At 46.4% G+C, this 19,211-nt stretch overlaps 1 protein-coding gene across 1 annotated transcript in view; it reads right to left on the reverse strand.

Moving 5' to 3' along the window:
- The window catches only part of nompB (intraflagellar transport protein 88-like protein nompB), a 169,529-nt gene that overhangs the window by 69,912 nt on the left and 80,406 nt on the right, over positions 1–19,211 (reverse strand). Inside the window, exons 15-16 of the mRNA XM_065439849.1 lie at positions 12,717–12,786; positions 9,975–10,091 (exon numbers count right to left, since the gene is read on the reverse strand). Of these exons, the coding sequence (XP_065295921.1) occupies positions 9,975–10,091; positions 12,717–12,786 (187 nt within the window). The remainder of the gene's footprint in view (positions 1–9,974; positions 10,092–12,716; positions 12,787–19,211) is intronic.

The following is a 19,211-nucleotide window of genomic DNA, read 5'->3' on the forward strand; positions in this document are numbered from 1 at the left end:
GTGGTACACCTGAGTATACTTCAGCTAAAACAGAGTTATGGTCGATTGCACTGACGAATTCAAAACGATGGTTAGAAAACACACTAACAATTTTAACAGGCTACAGTCAGGATTAAGGTTTAGTTTGTGCAACAATAGCTTGTGACATACCTTATCAAATGCTTTCTAGAAATCTAAGAAAATGCAGTCGGCAAATGAGGATTCGTCTAAAATGCATTGCAACTTGTGCCTAAATGAGACGTCCTGTGTTTCGCACGAATATATTCTCCAGAAACCATGCTGCGCTGACGTGAAAAAAGAATCAGTTTCGAGAAAATTAACCAGATTACTATATATATTGTAATCTGGCATTTCACAGCAGACGCTGGTGAGAGAGATTGGTGTATAATTAGCCGGAGAATATTTATCACCTGAAGTGTGGATGGCAACCACATTCCCACTTTTCCATTTTACAGGCAAAGTAGATAAGTGCAGTGATTGTTAGAAAAGTTTGGCTGATATAACAAAACTGCAAGTAGATGTGTTCTTCAAAAATTTAGTACTTATAGCATCATGACCTGCTGAAGACTGATATTTCAAATTTTCAATGAGTCAATGAAATTTTCAACTCAGTGTCTAAAACGGAAGCACAAGAGTGAGCAGGAACAGGCTTACCGGAAAGAGCATTCAATTTGATGCTGTTGCCGGCAGAAGGACTAATTATGTTCCAGAATTCAGACACATTGGTGTACAGATCCTTGGCGTCCTTCCATGCATTTAGATACTCGTCAGAAGCAGATTTATATTTTTCCCAGCGTAATTCTCCTGGTGACTGTTTGGCTAGTCGATAAAGGTGTTGTTTCCTGTTCGATAAACGCCTGATATGGCTATTATACTGATGTGCCTAGGCACTAGAAGTTATTATGCGGACAGTAATGTATTTTACTGTTAAGGGTTCATCTTCGGCTGCAAACACGTTCCAGTTACACTGGACAGAGCGGTCATTAAAGCCGTGAAAAAAGACTCCGATAAATTAAGCTAGCTCCTTATATATGACATCAAAGTTAGCTATTTTCTAGTTGTATATGGTTTTCTTAATTTTTTTAGTTCCTACAGAAGTTGCGGAAAGAGTAAAGATGAGCAGCGCCTGATCACGTGTACATGGTAGGTGTGTTACCAGGGAGGAAAAGTCGGGACTAGGGGGTCAATATTACATCTAATGCGTTGGTTGAGTGAGGTGATATTCTAGTTTATTTGTCTTTTAGTTAATTAGTTTATGTAGTTATTTAGTTATTTACATTAAGTACCTTTGTTTGGCTGGTTAGCCAAACAATTAATTTTATTAGACTATTTATTTAGGTTTGTTATTTAATGTTACGTTTGACTAGTAGCCTAGTTATTCTTTTGTTTAGCGAGGTTAGCTAGTTATTAGTTAATTGCCTAGTTTAGTTAATTGAGCTAGCTAAATATTCAGCTTCATTGGTTAATTAGTATGCAAATTAGTTAGCTTAGTTATCATTCTGGAAAATAGTTCTTCCAGCTAATGGTCTCGCCTCTTTATGTATTTAGCTTTGGTATTTATTTACTTTGTTATTGTTTAAGTAATCGGTTTATAGGTAAGTTAGTTCTTATTGCAGGTAGGTGTGTTATTTCAAGTTCAGTTCATCAAGTTACTTACTAGTGAGGTTAGTTAGCTCAGTTAGCCATAAGTTATGGAATTAGCTTAGATAATTAGTAAGTCCAGTTAGTTTATATAGTTATTAAACTAGTAAGACAGTCTAGTCAATTTGATTAGGTAGTAATCTGATAAACAGTGTAGGTAATTAGTTATATATCTGGTTAGCTATTTCCTTATAGTTAGTTATATACTGCTATTCAGGTAATTAGTTTTGTATGTTATTTAGCTATATTTGGTTACATATTTCACTTATTTAGTGCGCCTATGTTAAGTTAGGTATTAGCGAGTTTAGTTTGGTAATTAGTTAGGTTATTTATTAGTTTAATTAGCAAGTTAGGCTAGTTCTGCTAGTTATCAGTTATTAACTTAGCTTAGCTATATAATTTTGGTTAGTTTAGTTAGTGCAGTGGTAACCTTAGCTGGTTATTAAATTGGCAATTAGTTCGATTATTCAGCTAGCTTTGCTACTTGGTTTACTTAGTTAAGTTAGTACCTACTGCATTAGCTTAGTTAAGGTTGGTATTAGTTAATTAGCTAGTTCAGTTGTTTAGCTTAGTTGGTTATTTTTAGGGAATTAGCTTACTTAATCAGTAAGTAAAGCTTAGAAGTTAGTATAGTTTTAAGGTAGTTAATAGTTTAGTCAGCAGAGTAGGTTAGTTAGGGGCCCTTGCAAGTGGACCGACACGCTTTCACACAATAAATGTTAGGCATTGTCGCGAACAGAAAGGACGCTGTCCTTACACAGAGAGAGATGTACCATGCAACAACTGAAAAACGGGCAGCTAAAAACAGCAACGCATACCTTTCACACGTAATTACATAATAGTGCGACGTGTAATCGCTCAGTAGACGGTTTTTGACGATAATGTGGCCCCACATGTACCTTTTGAATTATGAATTAGGCCGCTTCCAAGTGCATGCGAGCCTGGAAATGAAGCAACGTGTTGTAGTTATTTCAAAATTGTCCGCGTTTAATTTCTAGAACACTGCACAAAAACGGGGCTGCAACTCGCATGTTGGGCGGATATTTCTTGCACGCCAATAATTGCCAAAAAGCGGCCGTACGCACACAACTCCTATGGCATCCACACGACGCCTGCTCCAATATGCCCTTCAATGCGCGGCCTCGGTGTCCCCTTCGCCTGCCGCTCCGTGAGTAGAGACATTCTTTCACGGGGCTCTATACACAGGACACTTCTACGTGCGCTCCTGACATTCGCCGAGGCTGTCGGCCTCGCCGACCGCCTTTAGCTCTGCTGTTTCTGGTTCTCTTTCTCTCCCCCTACTTTCATTCCCTACCCCCTGTGCAGCGCGGTTGAGGTGTCCTCTGCTGAGAGACAGTTACTGCGCTGCACTTTACCCCAACCTTTCCTTCCCATCAAGAATCTCCTTCTCTCTCTCTCTCTCTTTCACGGGGCTCTTGTCGCCAAAGCCACCATTGCCAAGCCCAGCTCGCGCGTCGAGACGGGAACGCTTGCCGCGTATGAATGGCGTCCCTAGGGGAGGGCATGAGAATTGCGGCGGTTGGATTGGACAAACTTTAATAAGGGTCCTGCAGGACGCACGTCAGCGCGCAGTAGGCGTCTCCCACACAGGGACCGACAGGGACTACCTGGCGGCCGCTGTGTGAGCCTGCTGGACCAAAGTTTTTCTAGGCGGCTTTGGCTGGATGGCCCATTGCTGGTCTTGTAGGATCGGGCTTGGTAGGGTCTTCTCCCACTTGTAGGAGGAAGAGTCCGGCGGAGCGTTTCTGCACTCCCAGGGCACGTGTGCGAGTGTCACCGTCCCCCCGCACGAGGGACACGCATCGTCGATGTAGACGTCCGGGTAGATGATGTGTAATGCGGCGGTTGTCTCCGCCCTTTACCGAGCGGTGGGCGAGGAGGACATCGAGGCACGCTGCTTAAGGTCCCTGAATAAAAAAATGGCAGTGGCTTAGCTCGGCTACGCCAGGATATACGTAGCGAAAGCTAAGGCATAGCATGGTTAGCCTTGGTTAATCTTGATTGCAAGTCCAGGTTAGTCTGGTTGTCTAGCTATGTTGCGGCGTTTAGCCAGTCGTTCGGCGCGCTCTACGTCTGTTTCCAGGGCGATTCGCTGCCTCTTCATCTCGTTCCGATGTCGATTCCAGGCCTCCTCCTCCTGCTTATCAGAATTGTCCCCGTCCATACTGCCTCCTCAACTGTGGTTGCGGCGCACGCGAGCTCTCCTTTTCAATCCTCCGACAATGTTATCAGGCATGCGATGCAGCTGGCGAAGCGAGCGAAGGCGAGCGCAACGATGAGGAACGCGTGTGACAAACAGCGGCGGCGGAAAGGCGCAGCGCTGCGCAGCGGCGGAACACTTAGGGCTCAGTGCTACTAGTGGCGCATGCGCCGTAGTGACTAGGGAGCAAGAGAAAGAGAAATATTCGTGGCGAGGCGCGCGTTGTGACGTCATGTGCCTCCTCGCAGCACCACCACGGCGAAATCCCTAGTTCGCAGCCAGTAAAGCTTTCGCTTTAAAACCTAAATGCAGTGACTTCCTACGAACTTTGCCGCTTTCTCTTTCGCCTGCCGCGCCTCCGGAGACTCGACCTTCCTAATGGTCGAAGCGCCGTGGTCACGTAATAGCATGCGCTTTTCTGGCCCGTAGTAGACGCTGGCGCCAATTCCGCTTCTCCAAATCGCACTTTGGTTCGTTTCTGGCGGCGGAGTTTTGGCGGAGAGCGTTTCGCTAGCGCTGGTGCTGTTTACGTATTGCGGTGATGCTTAGCCTGTGTTGTGCTTACGGGTGCAACAACCGAGGAGGCGTGGGGAAAAGACTGTTCGTCATTCCATCCAGAACAATCAACGTGGCTCACCGAAAGATTTGGCTGCACAGGATCGGCCCGGGCAAACTTAGAAAATGCGCGGGACTCGCGCCTCTGTAAGGTTTGTGGCCGTTCATCAGAAGTCACTCGCATTTTGTCCGAAGATTTAGCGAGAAGCGCGAGCGCCTGCAGCCTTTCCGTGCAATAATTAACGTTCGATATGGTTGTAGTTGCAAGCGTTCACTCGCTATTACGGAAGCCGTGCTTCGTGTTATCTGAGCCTCGCCGTTCACGCTTCTGGTTCGGCAGGCTTTATTATGATGTCACGCACATTGCTTGGCGCACTCCTTTCGCTGTAGTTGAAACCGTTGCTGGGCTCGGGCGCGAAAGTTGCGCTTAACATGTTAATTCGTCCACGCTGTTCACGCTGCTTGCTGTGGAGGTCCATCTTTGAAGTGACGCGTATCGCTAGATGTGTTTATTCTTTAGTTCGAGTCTGCTGACGAACTCTAGACTAAAACGACGGTTGTCGTCGTTTGAGCCTCGCTGTTCGTGCCACTCGCGGTGCAGGGGCGCTATAACGTAAAACTATCCCAAACTTTCATATTCCAATTCTGCAATCCGCCCACCGCGATTGGTCCAAAACATTTCTGAACCACCCCCACTTCACCTGTCTGTCATGCGACGTCACGAAAACCGCAATAGCTCCCCGTCTGATATGACGCGTACACATTGATTACGCATGATTTGACCGAACAAAAAAAATGGTATTTGTGATTCGACCCCTTTTCGCCATTAGCCCACGGCTATTGGTCACAAGTTTTCTGGCTGCACCCACTTCACCTGCCTGTCACACGACGTCACAAAACCACAAGAGCTCACCGCGTGGAAGTGACGTGTACGCGTTATAGATGCATTAATATGCCGAACAAAACTGAATTTTCTTCTGAATAGCCACAGGCTGCCCCGTTCCGAAAGGAATAAAAGATGGCTGCCGCCGATCGCTCGGGCACTAGTGACTCGCACCTGCCGGAGAGCATGGGTTTATTTGCGTAGGATAACACTTTTTTGCGTGGCCGTTTAATACTATGGAGCACTTTCGGCACGTTTACGAGCTCGTTCTGCCAACTCTTCTTTTCTGAGGATCCGTTTCAGCATCATTCTGAAGCTTCCGTTGCATGCCGCCGCAATTTTCGACCAGCCACCACAAGCTGAGTAAGGGAAAGCGGACCAATCACAGGCGCCGGCACCACCCTCTTCATCCGGTTATCAATTTTGAGTGCAGTGGCTCGGCCCCATCGAATCCCTCTCCACTTGAGCGTGCTCCTCGGTGTCAGCCAATTAGATAAAAAAGGCGCTCAGTGTAGGCAATGTTATTCGTTTTTCAAGCAAACAAAAGTGACCTCCTATGAACGAGGAGAGTATTTCATTGGTCTGTTCAGACAACCCTGGGGGTGACCACCTGATGCTTGCGTCAGCGGTTACGGAAATTTAACGTCAGGAGACTGGAATAAAAACATATTGGAATAGTTTTACGTTATAGGGCCCCAGGTCTAGCTTTTACGTAATCTGCATTGCTGCCCGTATTTGTATTCGCGGGGTTGTTACCAAAGTCGGCAGTTACTGTGCCTAGGCACAGTAACGGCAACTATATCATTAGTACGCCATATCTGCGCGCATAATGAATAAGAATGCAGATATCCGCTAAACACAGCCGAAAATATATTGGGTTCAAAGATGTCGTGCAAATCTAAGCTGGTTGAAACATTTTTAACGCAGGTAGAGCTGGTAAAAGAAACCTCTAACGAAGAGGCGCGCAATGACCCAGACCTTTTTCACCGCTCGACGTTGATAAAGTTGTTATGGCCACGCACACGGCAGGCTGACATATCAACAGGTCTTATTTTCGAAAACATTTGTGAAATGTCACCGCGTATATTTTCATCCGTGCCTTGCATGATTTCTCAGAAAGGTGTGCCACACCAAACCTTAGCTTATTCATCTTTGGATCACTTCACCGAAGATCAATTTGAAAGCCAAATCATTCGGAATTACAGCATCAAGGAATGAAGGCCCGATGCATTACCACGCCTTTTTGTAGTACGAGCAAACGCGCCTTTGACAGATTATGGAAGTAGTACACTACCATCGGTTCCTATAGAACCTAGATCCCACGCCTGTGTTTTACAAAAAAGTAAAAGGTAAATATTCACGTACAAAGCGTAAGTTGTTCCAGTTTCCCTTGGCGACGTTGCAGTTCGGATGAGGCTGATCAAAAAGCGCCGTTCGAGAAAAAAACACTCCGTTAGCTCGCTTGAGCATACCACCTCCAGCGTTGACACCGCAGTGTACTGCGCGCCAAAGGGGCGAACGTTGGGAAAGCCTGCTAGCTGTGCCAAGCCGAGGTGCCGCCACCGTCAGCGCCCGGGAGGAGCCGCGAGAAAGAGCGCCGGCAAAGGAGGCGGAGAGAGGAGATGTCGTTATTTTTAGATCATTTAGGGGCTTTAACGCTGCCTTTGCACCAGCGCCGCGGCGCGTCCACTGCGGGCGCTACTGGCCCTTTTCGCGACTATCCCATGGGCGCTGCCATGTTTGATGCCGTGGTGACGCGTCCATTGCTGGCTTCAACTGTCTCCTTTACCTAAGTATTTATAATGGGTGTGTATGACGCCGTTGTGGCATAGCAAACCTGTTTTTCGGGGGATATCGTAGACGGTGACTGGGTGGACGACAAGAAACTTTGGTTACCACTTCAGAGAGCGCACAAAAGCGCTTTCGGAGCTGATTAAGCTATGTCCGAACGGCACGAGAAGCCTATACGGTGCTTGTTCTAAAAGTGGGGCTGAATACGTATTCCAGCCTATTCAGAATTTCCGCGCCTGAATTGAATTGGGATTAGTTCGTTTGTCTCTTCGTTCTTTATTTGGCAAATATTTTGAAGTAGCGGCTTCTCACATTTCTGACTCAGTAGACGCCCTCGGCGTGGTAACTATCTGATTATCTTCTGCCTAATCGCTCGCGGGTGTGCTTAGTTTCGATAGGTTTGTTCTTGCTGCGCGCAAGGCTTGAAACGTAGCTGTCCTGTGCATTGTAATGGCTTGTAGCAAAGATGTATTATTCTTTGTAACTCCCCTACTCTTTTGGACTGTCACGAGACATTCAGCTCCTGCCATTGGTGCGCTGTTGGTGCAGTTCGTCATTTATTGGGCGTACACGGCGCGCATATATTCAAGCGTACGCCCATTCACTTTTTGACAGTTTGGCGATAGAGTGGGCGAAAGCTTCCGAGCCAGTTGGGTTAGATGAGCGTAGATACTCTGCGTGAAGTGTAACATGACAGGAAGCAGCGCTACTCCCTTTGTCGTAGTTTGACGAGTCGGACTCACTCTTGCCGGCGTTCCAGGGCTGAAGCACTTTCTTTGAAGGTCAGCGATACAACGCAGGCGGATGAGCAAATCTCTGCGTCCACAAGGAAAGCCGTACATCTCGAAGTTCCGATAACACGTGCGGACAATTGCAGCAGTGGTCCGCGAACTTGGCCACACAGATTCATTTTATTCCTTAATACGCCAGTCAATATTTTTGCAGCCAACTACTGCACGCGTCTTCAGTCCACATGATTCAATCCCATCCAATGCGTTAGCATAAACTCAGTTGAATTTCCGGCAGCTGATCGCACCGAAGCAAGGTGAAAGCGGTATTGGTTTCGTATTCGTGCGCTGTCGCTGAGGCTGCGTGCGACGCGCGGCCGGAAGCGGCATCTCGTTTCTCTAGAACAAACTGCTCCGCGAAAAGGCTCAACACGAGACGCTCTTACGTGCAAGTTTCGGGAAAAAAATATTGAAGGACGTTGGTGTGAAAGAAACTTTCTGGCCGCATTGCTTCGTTGTACCTTTTCGATGATGATGCATGCAGTGCCGTAGCCAGCTTTTCTTTTTTTTTTAAAGGGGGTGCGCTGGGTTCGAAAAGGGTGAGATAGGTGGGCGGGGTTTACCACGACGGCCGGCTATATCCACGACGGCCATAGTGGCAAGGTTAGGAAGTACTGACATCCACAATAACTTCTTCTTGAGCAAGTTGGGTGATAATCAATGAAGCCATCGCAGCGCAAATGAAACAGACATAAAGAACACAAGACCGGGTACTGTGTCCGGGCTCTATGCAGCTCTTGAGAAAATAAAAGGTTTTGTACGTTTCCTTAGACTGTGATCCATAGTTTAGTCATGGCCCTTGTGATAAGAATAAAGCGCACCGCGGACAGTTCTGAAGATCCAGATGCCCGGCCATCGCTGATGCTAAGCATACGGTACGCTGTTCTTTTATGGCATTGAGTATTCCTTTTCGAGGAAGTGTCCCCCAGCGTTTCACCCACTAGAAATCACTGCCCTTGCGCTGTAACAACACGAAAAAGATGGCAAAAACGTTACAGCATATTTGCTAGCCTTCAGGTATAGTAAGAACACGTTAAAACTAACGCTTCTAAGCCTCTACCAAGAGTGCAGATTTTGTAAACTGACAATTTATTTATTTATTTATTTATTTATTTATTCATTTATTTAATACATTTCGTTCATGAACAGGTATGCATTTGACAAATTATTTTGTGCCTCACGGCAGAAAGACGGCGTTCAATGCCATCACTGGAAAAGAAAGTAATGTTTATTCCCTTTAATTTAGCTGACAACAACGCATGACATCCGCTATGCATCGCTGTACAATGGTGCGCAGCAACACTAGCAACAGTTTATCTCCCACTGTCTACGAAGGCCAGCAGTATGACTGATTGGCAACTGAGACGCAATTAGATAAGAACAGTTCCAGCGTTCCCCTTTTGCGAGTTAGCTTATAGTTGAAAGTTGTTTATTAATGACGACACCAGTGTAAATGCTCGAAACAAGGTTTGCTTTGTCCACCCGTCGGTTTCGGTTACGACGGCGAAAGTCTTCATCGAAGTTATATCGTCGCCTTAAAATGGCCTCGTTATCGCTAGCTTCACCATCACCATGCGGCGAAAAAAATAAACTTTGGCCGCAACGGCCACCGCTGTCATTCGAACCCCCATCACTTCAAGGATGTGCATTTCGGAGTGGGGCCCGCGCTAAACGCGCGCAATCGCGCAAGAACAGCACCTGCTAATTAGTGCAATGTATGATGCTCCACACAGGCTCAGCGAATAAGCGAATACTTTGTGCATGTACTGCAAGTTAACAACATCAAGCTAATAACGTCACACCAGAGAGCCCACAAGAATAGCCGCCGGCATATCAGTGTTACGACGCCCTGCGTCTCAAGACTGCCACATGTCACACATGATCAGCACATAATTCTCCGTTTTCGCTTTTTCATGCACCATGCACGCATTTTCAGTTGGTAAATTCAGTACGAATTAGCAACATGTCCGTTCGCATATTCGGTCCTTTATGCCTCTACAAGAAGCTTCGTTACAGTACGTCTTCTTCACAGCCGCAAAAAAAAAGAGCCGCGGTTTCTGCGCAAGTTATTCAGCAATACACACAACTTCCTCACCTTGGTTGTACAAAGCCTCGACGCAGCTGGCCTCCGTGGTCAGAGCCTCTCGGTAGTACTCGACCGCCCGGTCCAAGTCATTATTCGCGAAGCAACAGTTGCCTTTGTTCACAAGAGCTGCAACAGAGCAACAGACTCTGTCAAAGGACTTGTGGTTAAAACAGCGGAAAAATTCAGAACCTTTCCACTATGCCAAGATGGAACACCAGCGAACCTGTTGGTTTTGTTTAATTGTATTTTAAATTATTTAATTTGGTGGTTATGTTAAATAGAACAGTCTTTCTGACTGACGTGTTCACTTGGGTGTTGGGCAGGCAGGCACGTAGGCAAATGAGAATGTACACCACTCCTCGAATCTTTGAGGACATGCCGCCTCTTGAAACATTTCAACGGCCCGTAGCATATGTCGGCACCAAGAACCTCCAGTACTTCGCGATACTCCATCGCGCCGTTTTCATCCATGATCTCAACTACGGCCTTGTGTAAATCGAACATGCCTAGGTCGGGCTTGTCAACTTAGTCTACCTCATACGTTCTTCATTGGTAAGGGGACGGGCACTCAAAGTCACGGAGGAAGAATACTTAGGAGCTGAGACTCGCGTCAGCGCGGACTGGCGCGGGTGACCAGATGACGTCACATAAAAATGCGTCGACGGAGACGCATACAGTGGCGGCGCCTTTTGGTGCGCCATGTCATGCAGCAAAAAAAAAAAAAGCAGATGCCTGGGCGGGCAGCTTAGGAACGCTCTCTTCGGTGGCACCCATGTCTTCCGCTCCTCTAATGAGAGGCAGTTAGTGCGTTGCACTTGATCCCTCTTTCACCTCTTTAAGAATCTCCTTTAAGCAGACGACAAGCACAAGACGCGAACTTTCGCTTCAACGGGCTGGCAATAATGTTGTATTTGTGCCTTAAATTAAACAGCAACAGTTCTTGCCAGTGTCTGTCAGCTCATATCAAGAGATTACGTCTGCGAGAAGCACTTCTCGAGCAATACGATGAGACGCAATAAATGCTACTGTGAGCTCATAGATGCGCGGTAATCCTGGACAACCCGCAATAAACCTGGACTGTGTCCAGAGACAGTTCCCCGCCCCTTTCTTCCGTCTCCAGCATCTCTGACACCCCAAAAAAAGAAGCGAACTGCCCTCGTAGCGTCATGAAATATCAGTCATGTTAGCGTTAAAAGACCAAAAATGAATGCATACCACAAACCGGGAACATCAATGGCGGTGAACGTCAGCGACGTTCACATAGCGTATGAGGCCCATGAGATTGAGAAAAATCAGCTTCGTTATATACTTGAAGAAACTCAAGGTATGTTTGCCTTCGACGAATACCAGCAGCGCTCAGACCGATCCAATCAAAGTCATCGCGTGGGTGCCGACGAACAGCGCCCCATGCAAACCGGAAGCTGGAGATCATCTTATCATAGCGGTCATCGACAAGAATGCGGTTTCTTTACTGTGCTCAAATGGTTGAAGCGTAGCGTCAATCGGTGTCCAGGCTACAGCGCTAAAGAAGCGCGCGTGAGTGCCTTCAGTAGAGCTTGTGCCAGGCGCGAGACCGAACGCGAGCAACACAAGCGACCGGTTTTCTTGGCAACCAAAACAGTGCTAATTTAGTTCTCAGCCGCCAGCATGATAGTTGCTCTAAGTCGCTCTAAAGCTTTAAGTTGCTCCGCGGGCTTGTGATCTTTTCTGGTCACCCAAAACAGCGGAGTTTCCACTCCTAAATGTTTCTTCCTCCGTGCTCGAAGTCGATGGATCCACATGCCGCAGCACGTTGGTCCGCTGCGCATTCGCCTTCTCGTCACTTTCGCCTCCATTCGCGCTGCTGAGCACGCAGACGCTCCTTGAAAGCACGCTCGTCCTCTTCGGAGCGAGCAGCACGGTTCTTACCTAGGTGCAGAGTCCAAGGGGCCACTGACAACGTCGCTGGGGAAATGACTATGTTAAGAGACATTTTTGGGTCCCAACGTCTGACAAAGGTAGTTCGAGGGCGCGTTACAGGTCCCCGAGCCCACAGGGGTAGGTGCCATTGAGCGTGTGCTCCTCCTGCACTATCACCAAGATCGGCCCACATGATGATTTCTTTTTATCAATGATCATCTCGGACACATTTTTTTCCAGATCCTAGCTATAAACAGCTTCGATTTAAAACAGTAAATAACGGTGTTACGCTAATACAAGGTTGCTGCTATACTTGCATATAAGTTCGCTGGCAGAAGGCACAGCTTCAGTGCACGTAAACGTTAAATGAATCGACATAACGCAAGTGACAAGACACTGGAGAGTTTTAACTAAGCCTTTGCAGTCTGCTCTGCTCAGACAATGGACAGGTAGCCACTGAGCAGAAGCGCTTGCGTGCATGCGCACAAGAGTACTGCCGGATGCAGAAGGCAGAACGATGACCTCACTTCGCTACCGAGCCGACTGAGCGGATCGCGAGGATGCATCCATGTCTCATTTCACAGTCACACTGACTGCGCTTCGCTTGTGTCTCTAGGAGACACGTTTGTCGAAGATTCGAAAATAACACAGCTCTCTGCAGCACGACCTGATGCTGCAACTTCACAGTCATTCCCCACATCTGCCTACCTAAAGCTTTCAAAGTTCCTGTGTCACTATAACACCGAATGTTCTTGCAGTTTGTTGTCTGCTTTCAGGATGGTACAGCAACAACTTGTATCGTGTCTTTGAAGGCTTTCGATACACCACAGTGCGTTAGATACCTACACCTACCTCCTGCGTTGTATCTGTCCGCTTGCACAGCCTGGTCCGCATACTTGTCCGCTTGAGACAGGTCGTTTTGCTGCGCAATACACAACACTTGGTGATCAAATCAGAACGAAATATGCGACTTGCCTGTTCAAATTTGTCAGAAATTAAAATAGCCTCATTACTGACCTGATTAGCCATAAATGCAGCCATTTTCTACCTAATTCCTTCGCAACGAACGCGTGTCGGTATGTTTTACGTGTCAAGTCATCTTTCACGCGCACGATCGCAAAGCAATAATCATAATACTAATAATATACTGCACGTATCTAAAACAAAGCCTTGATAATCAGGCCTGCCAAAGCCGGCTTGGGCTCGACTGGCAGTCACTGGCAGGCAGCAGCAAACTGCTGAAGGCCCTTGGAACTTTATTGCGTGGCTTGGCACAACAGTCAAATAAGTTTCTGTGCCTAACGCTCATGTTCGGCGCTAGTTGACGCATTCTTGAGCACACAACGGGGCACTGACAACAACACGGACCAAAAAAGTTACGTAGAGAGGACGGGCGCAAACTTCAAAGTATATGTTAGAGCAAAAACGCGATCCTATATGAATGCAAAGTGCAGCGGTGGCGTAGAGGTAGAACACCCGCCTCGCGTGCAAGAGGTCCGTGGTTCGAATCCCGGTGCCGGCAATTTTCCACCGGATTAAAAAAAAAAATCCGCGCGTTGATAAAATTGCATAAACAGGCCTGGAGTCCCTCACCAGAGCAGGATTGGCCACCCTGGTGCATACTTGGCCACAACCTCCTATATGAACAACACAATCAAACCCCGGCCCTCAGTCCCCAGCAGCTGCGAAGCAACTGACCACGGCGGCGGTCAGACCTGCGACGCTGCAGAGGGTGCTAAGAATCACTGGCTCCGGACAGGCCGCCATTGGAATATGAACCTGGCAACGTTTAACGCTAGAACGTTATCTAGTGAGGCGAGTCTAGCAGTGCTATTGGAGGAATTAGACGGCAGTAAATGGGATATAATAGGGCTCAGTGAAGTTAGGAGGCCAAAAGAAGCATATACAGTGCTAAAAAGCGGGCACGTCCTGTGCTACCGGGGCTTAGCAGAGAGAAGGGAACTAGGCGTCGGATTCCTGATTAATAAGAATATAGCTGGTAACATACAGGAATTCTATAGCATTAGCGAGAGGGTGGCAGGTCTTGTTGTGAAACTTAATAAGAGGTAAAAAATGAAGATTGTACAGGTCTACGCCCCTACATCCAGTCATGCAGACCAGGAAGTCGAAAGCTTCTATGAAGACGTGGAATCGGCGATGGGTAGAGTGAAAACTAAATACACTATACTAATGGGTGACTTTAATGCCAAGGTAGGCAAAAAGCAGGCTGGAGACAAAGCAGTGGGGGAATATGGCATAGGCACTAGGAATATCAGGGGGGAGTTATTAGTAGAGTTTGCGGAACAGAATAATATGAGGATAATGAATACCTTCTTCCGCAAGCGGGATAGCCGAAAGTGGACGTGGAGGGGCCCGAACGGCGAGACTAGAAATGAAATAGACTTCATACTCTGCGCTAACCCTGGCATCATACAAGATGTGGACGTGCTCGGCAAGGTGCGCTGCAGTGACCACAGGATGGTAAGAACTCGAATTAGCCTAGACCTGAGAAGGGAACGGAAGAAACTGGTACATAAGAAGCCGATCAATGAGTTAGCGGTAAGAGGGAAAATAGAGGAATTCCAGATCAAGCTTCAGAACAGGTATTCGGCTTTAACTCAGGAAGAGGACCTTAGTGTTGAAGCAATGAACGACAATCTTGTTGACATCATTAAGGAGTGTGCAATGGAAGTCGGTGGTAACTCCGTTAGGCAGGACACCAGTAAACTATCGCAGGAGACGAAAGATCTCATCAAGAAACGCCAATGTATGAAAGCCTCTAACCCTACAGCTAGAATAGAAGTGGCAGAACTTTCGAAGTTAATCAACAAGCGTAAGAGAGCTGACATAAGGAAGTATAATATGGATAGAATTGAACATGCTCTCAGGAAAGGAGGAAGCCTAAAAACAGTGAAGAAGAAACTAGGAATTGGCAAGAATCAGATGTATGCGTTAAGAGACAAAGCCGGCAATATCATTACTAATATGGATGAGATAGTACAAGTGGCCGAGGAGTTCTATAGAGATTTATACAGTACCAGTGCCACCCACGACAATAATGAAAGAGAAAATAGTCTAGAGGAATTCGAAATCCCACAGGTAACGCCGGAAGAAGTAAAGAAAGCCTTGGGAGATATGCAAAGGGGGAAGGCAGCTGGGGAGGATCAGATAACAGCAGATTTACTGAAGGATGGTGGGCACATTGTTCTAGAGAAACTGGCCACCCTGTATACGGAATGCCTCATAACGTCGAGCGTACCGGAATCTTGGAAAAACGCTAACATAATCCTAATCCATAAGAAAGGGGACGCCAAAGACTTGAAAAATTATAGACCGATCAGCTTACTGTCCGTTGCCTACAAACTATTTACTAAGGTAATCGCAAATAGAATCAGGAACACCTTAGACTTCTGTCAAGCAAAGGACCAGGCAGGATTCCGTAAAGGCTACTCAACAATAGATCATATTCACACTATCAATCAGGTGATAGAGAAATGTGCGGAGTACAACCAACCCTTATATATAGCCTTCATCGATTACGAGAAAGCATTTGATTCTGTCGAAACCTCAGCAGTCATGGAGGCATTACGGAATCAGGGTGTAGACGAGCCATATGTAAAAATACTGAAAAATATCTATAGCGGCTCCACAGCCACCGTAGTCCTCCGTAAAGAAAGCAACAAAATCCCAATAAAGAAAGGCGTCAGGCAGGGAGATACGATCTCTCCAATGCTATTCACAGCGTGTTTACAGGAGGTATTCAGAGACCTGGATTGGGAAGGAATTGGGATAAAAGTTAATGGAGAATACCTTAGTAACTTGCGATTCGCTGATGATATTGCCTTGCTTAGTAACTCAGGGGACCAACTGCAATGCATGCTCACGGACCTGGAGAGGCAAAGCAGAAGAGTGGGTCTAAAAATTAATCTGCAGAAAACTAAAGTAATGTTTAACAGTCTCGGAAGAGAACAGCAGTTTACAATAGGCAGCGAGGCACTGGAAGTCGTAAGGGAATACATCTACTTAGGGCAGGTAGTGACTGCGGATCCGGATCATGAGACAGAAATAATCAGAAGAATAAGAATGGGCTGGGGTGCGTTTGGCAGGCATTCTCAGATCATGAACAGCAGGTTGCCATTATCCCTCAAGAGAACAGTGTATAATAGCTGTGGCTTACCAGTACTCACCTACGGGGCAGAAACCTGGAGGCTTACGAAAAGGGTTCTACTCAAATTGAGGACGACGCAACGAGCTATGGAAAGAAGAATGATAGGTGTAACGTTAAGGGATAAGAAAAGAGCAGATTGGGTGAGGGAACAAATGCGAGTTAATGACATCTTAGTTGAAATCAAGAAAAAGAAATGGGCATGGGCAGGACATGTAATGAGGAGGGAAGATAACCGATGGTCATTAAGGGTTACGGACTGGATTCCAAGGGAAGGGAAGCGTAGCAGGGGACGGCAGAAAGTTAGGTGGGCGGATGAGATTAAGAAATTTGCAGGGACGGCATGGCCACAATTAGTACATGACCGGGGTTGTTGGAGAAATATGGGAGAGGCCTTTGCCCTGCAGTGGGCGTAACCAGGCTGATGATGATGATGATGATGATGATATGAATGCACGTCGACACGGGCCACACAACTATCATGAAGACTTAAGGCGCTTCCATGCTGTCCCCATCAGGGCCACGCCACCCCATAGTAAGTGTGTATGCCAAATGAATCGCGTCACCAACATGCGCTAACGCGTAGACGAATCTATCGTGTGAGCTTAAAAAGCATGATGGTATGATAGAACGGAACTCTGTGCGTCAATTAATCAGAACCATCTAAAAATTTCAGCTCCTTTGCTCGTAAATTCGCATGCTTAGGCATTTGCAAGTTTTCCTTTCCTCATTTCCGCAGAAAAAAGTTTACATACCTGCCAACCTGAAGATTTGGAAATTCGTAAAACTATCGCGGCGGGGGATATACGATTTCTCAAGTGCCGAACGCCAACAAAGCATCACGATGGTCCTTTTCGTAATATTGGAGTGTGCAATTTTATACGGTAACGGAGATCATGCCAACAGTGTTGGTGAAAGCTTTTTACACTAGGCTGATCGCCTTAGCAGTGCTCGCTACCCATTACATCTAACATTATGTTCCTGTAAGTGTGTTTTCCATACCATGAAAGTGAATGGGAAAACAAAACAGCTTAGGGAGCTGGAAAAAGGCCCCTTCATGTAATGCCCTCCGTCCACCGTGTGTCACATAATGTAAAAAAAGTTGCCGATCGGTCCGGGGTAAGAACGGTTTTTACTGCTGACGGCAAGTTAGCTGAAATGTGCGCAACGATGCACAAAGAAAGGCGCATTGCGTTTAACAAATGGCACGCCAAACGCTTCAGAGTGTGCTTTGGGTGTGTTACAGTATTCCTTTGACCCATGGAAGGCTATGCATAGGGTAGAGGGGGCACTGTTTTATGGAAACGGCCCGAGAGCGCAGCTTGGCAGTACGCAGTAAAACCGGTGGCCAACTTGATATTCATTGCGCGCTTTGTGGGTGCCCACCAAATTTTGAAAAAAACCACCTCCCTGCCCAGGTCAAAGGACAAACTGCAAAGGGAGGCCACATAAGCTCATTTCATTGCTAAGAAAACTCACAAATGTGTGAGCGGGCCTTCTATGAATTTATTTACAAAGGAGCTGCAATTTTAGATGGTTTCGATTAATTGACACTCATTGTTTCGTTGTATCATAGAATCCTTTTTTTTTCAGCTCATGCGATAGATTCGTCTACGCATCAGCGCATGTCGGTGACTCAATTCGTTTGGCATACAGGCTTACTATGGGGTGGTGTGGCCCATGTTCACCTGATGTGCATTCATATAGGCCTACTTGCTTGATCCTAAATTAAATTATGGACTTTTTCGTGCCAAAACCACTATCTGATTATGAGGCACGTCGTATAGTGGGGGAATTCGGAAATTGTGACCACCTGGGGTACTTCAAGGTGCACCTAAATCTGAACATACATAGGTGTTTTCGCATTTCGCTGGAGGCGAAATGCGGCTGCCGTGGCCGGGATTAGATCCCTCGACCACGTGCTTAGCAGTCCAACACCATGGCCACTGAGCAACCACGGCGGGTCGCTTTCTTGTTCTGAAGTATAGTTGGAAGTTTGCGCCTGTCTTCTGTACGTACCTTTCTTGGGCCATGTTTTTCGCTCTGTTCCGTTATGTGTTCAAGTGTGTGCGTAGCTATAGATACGAAAAAACAGACAGGGAAAACAAATTCACGCGAGAATGTCAAAAGATAAGAGATCACTCAAAGCAAACGCTAACAAAGCGCTAGTTATAGTGGCTACTTCCATAAAATCAAATACAATTCCGAATGCAAAAATTAGAGGAGGAGGTATGTTGAAGGAATCTGCAGAGCAAGCTAAAAGGTGTCTCAAGAAGCGCGAACTAAAACAAGGAAGAAAAAGAACACTATAAGGCACGATTACTATTTCAATTATTATTTCTTCAATTTACACGGTGTGAGCGAAAGGGCTGAAAACTATATCAAACAGAAATAGTTCTTATGAACTTTTCTAGGGCTGTGCTGAGTAGCTGAGAGAAAAACGCTTTGTGATTGAGTAATTCGCACATGACGGAACGTAATAATTGCTCATTTTTTTGCAATATTTTGTCAACCTTTGAGAACTACAGCAGCGTTGATTTGTTCTGAGAGAGTAGGGAGGAATATACGGATTTTTGCTAGGGTTGTGCCAAAAACATTTAAGAACGGCTGTTTCAAGTAATGAGCCATTAAAATCAGATAGAGCAATGTGTTTAATACGTAGTTCTCTTTTCTAAGACTAAAGTCATATGTCCCGGTACTTAAAAGAGAGTGCAAAATTAAAATAACCCTGTTTTGCCAGTCGGCAGAGAAATGTCCATCAGCTGCAATTCCATATCGACGCACAATTTATGCCAACGCATGGACAATAGCTTTGCGAAAGGACAACGGCATGAAGTAGCGCGGACTGTGCAGACCACGAAAGACACTGATCAATGTTTGAGGTGAACGTATTGAAGAAAAAAAAAGAAGAAATAAAGTGAAGAGTATCACTGTATTTGCACAGCGCTGAAGACCGTTTACCACTCTTTTGTAGTAAAATGCAGGCGTGAAAACACATTCTTAGGACAGCTGGTTTAATACGGCAGCGAAAGACGCCAGAGAACAAGAGGTTTGCAAGCAAAGAGCCCGAGACGGTGACAGTCCCTCTTATGCTCCTCCAAGTCTCCTTGCTTGTCTCTCGTGTTGTGTGTCGCCGATTGGGGCCACGAAGAGGCGAAAGCACTCTACAGGGTGTCCCAGCT

The sequence above is a fragment of the Dermacentor albipictus genome, chromosome 5, assembly GCF_038994185.2.
Source record: "Dermacentor albipictus isolate Rhodes 1998 colony chromosome 5, USDA_Dalb.pri_finalv2, whole genome shotgun sequence".
Lineage (NCBI taxonomy): Eukaryota > Metazoa > Arthropoda > Arachnida > Ixodida > Ixodidae > Dermacentor > Dermacentor albipictus.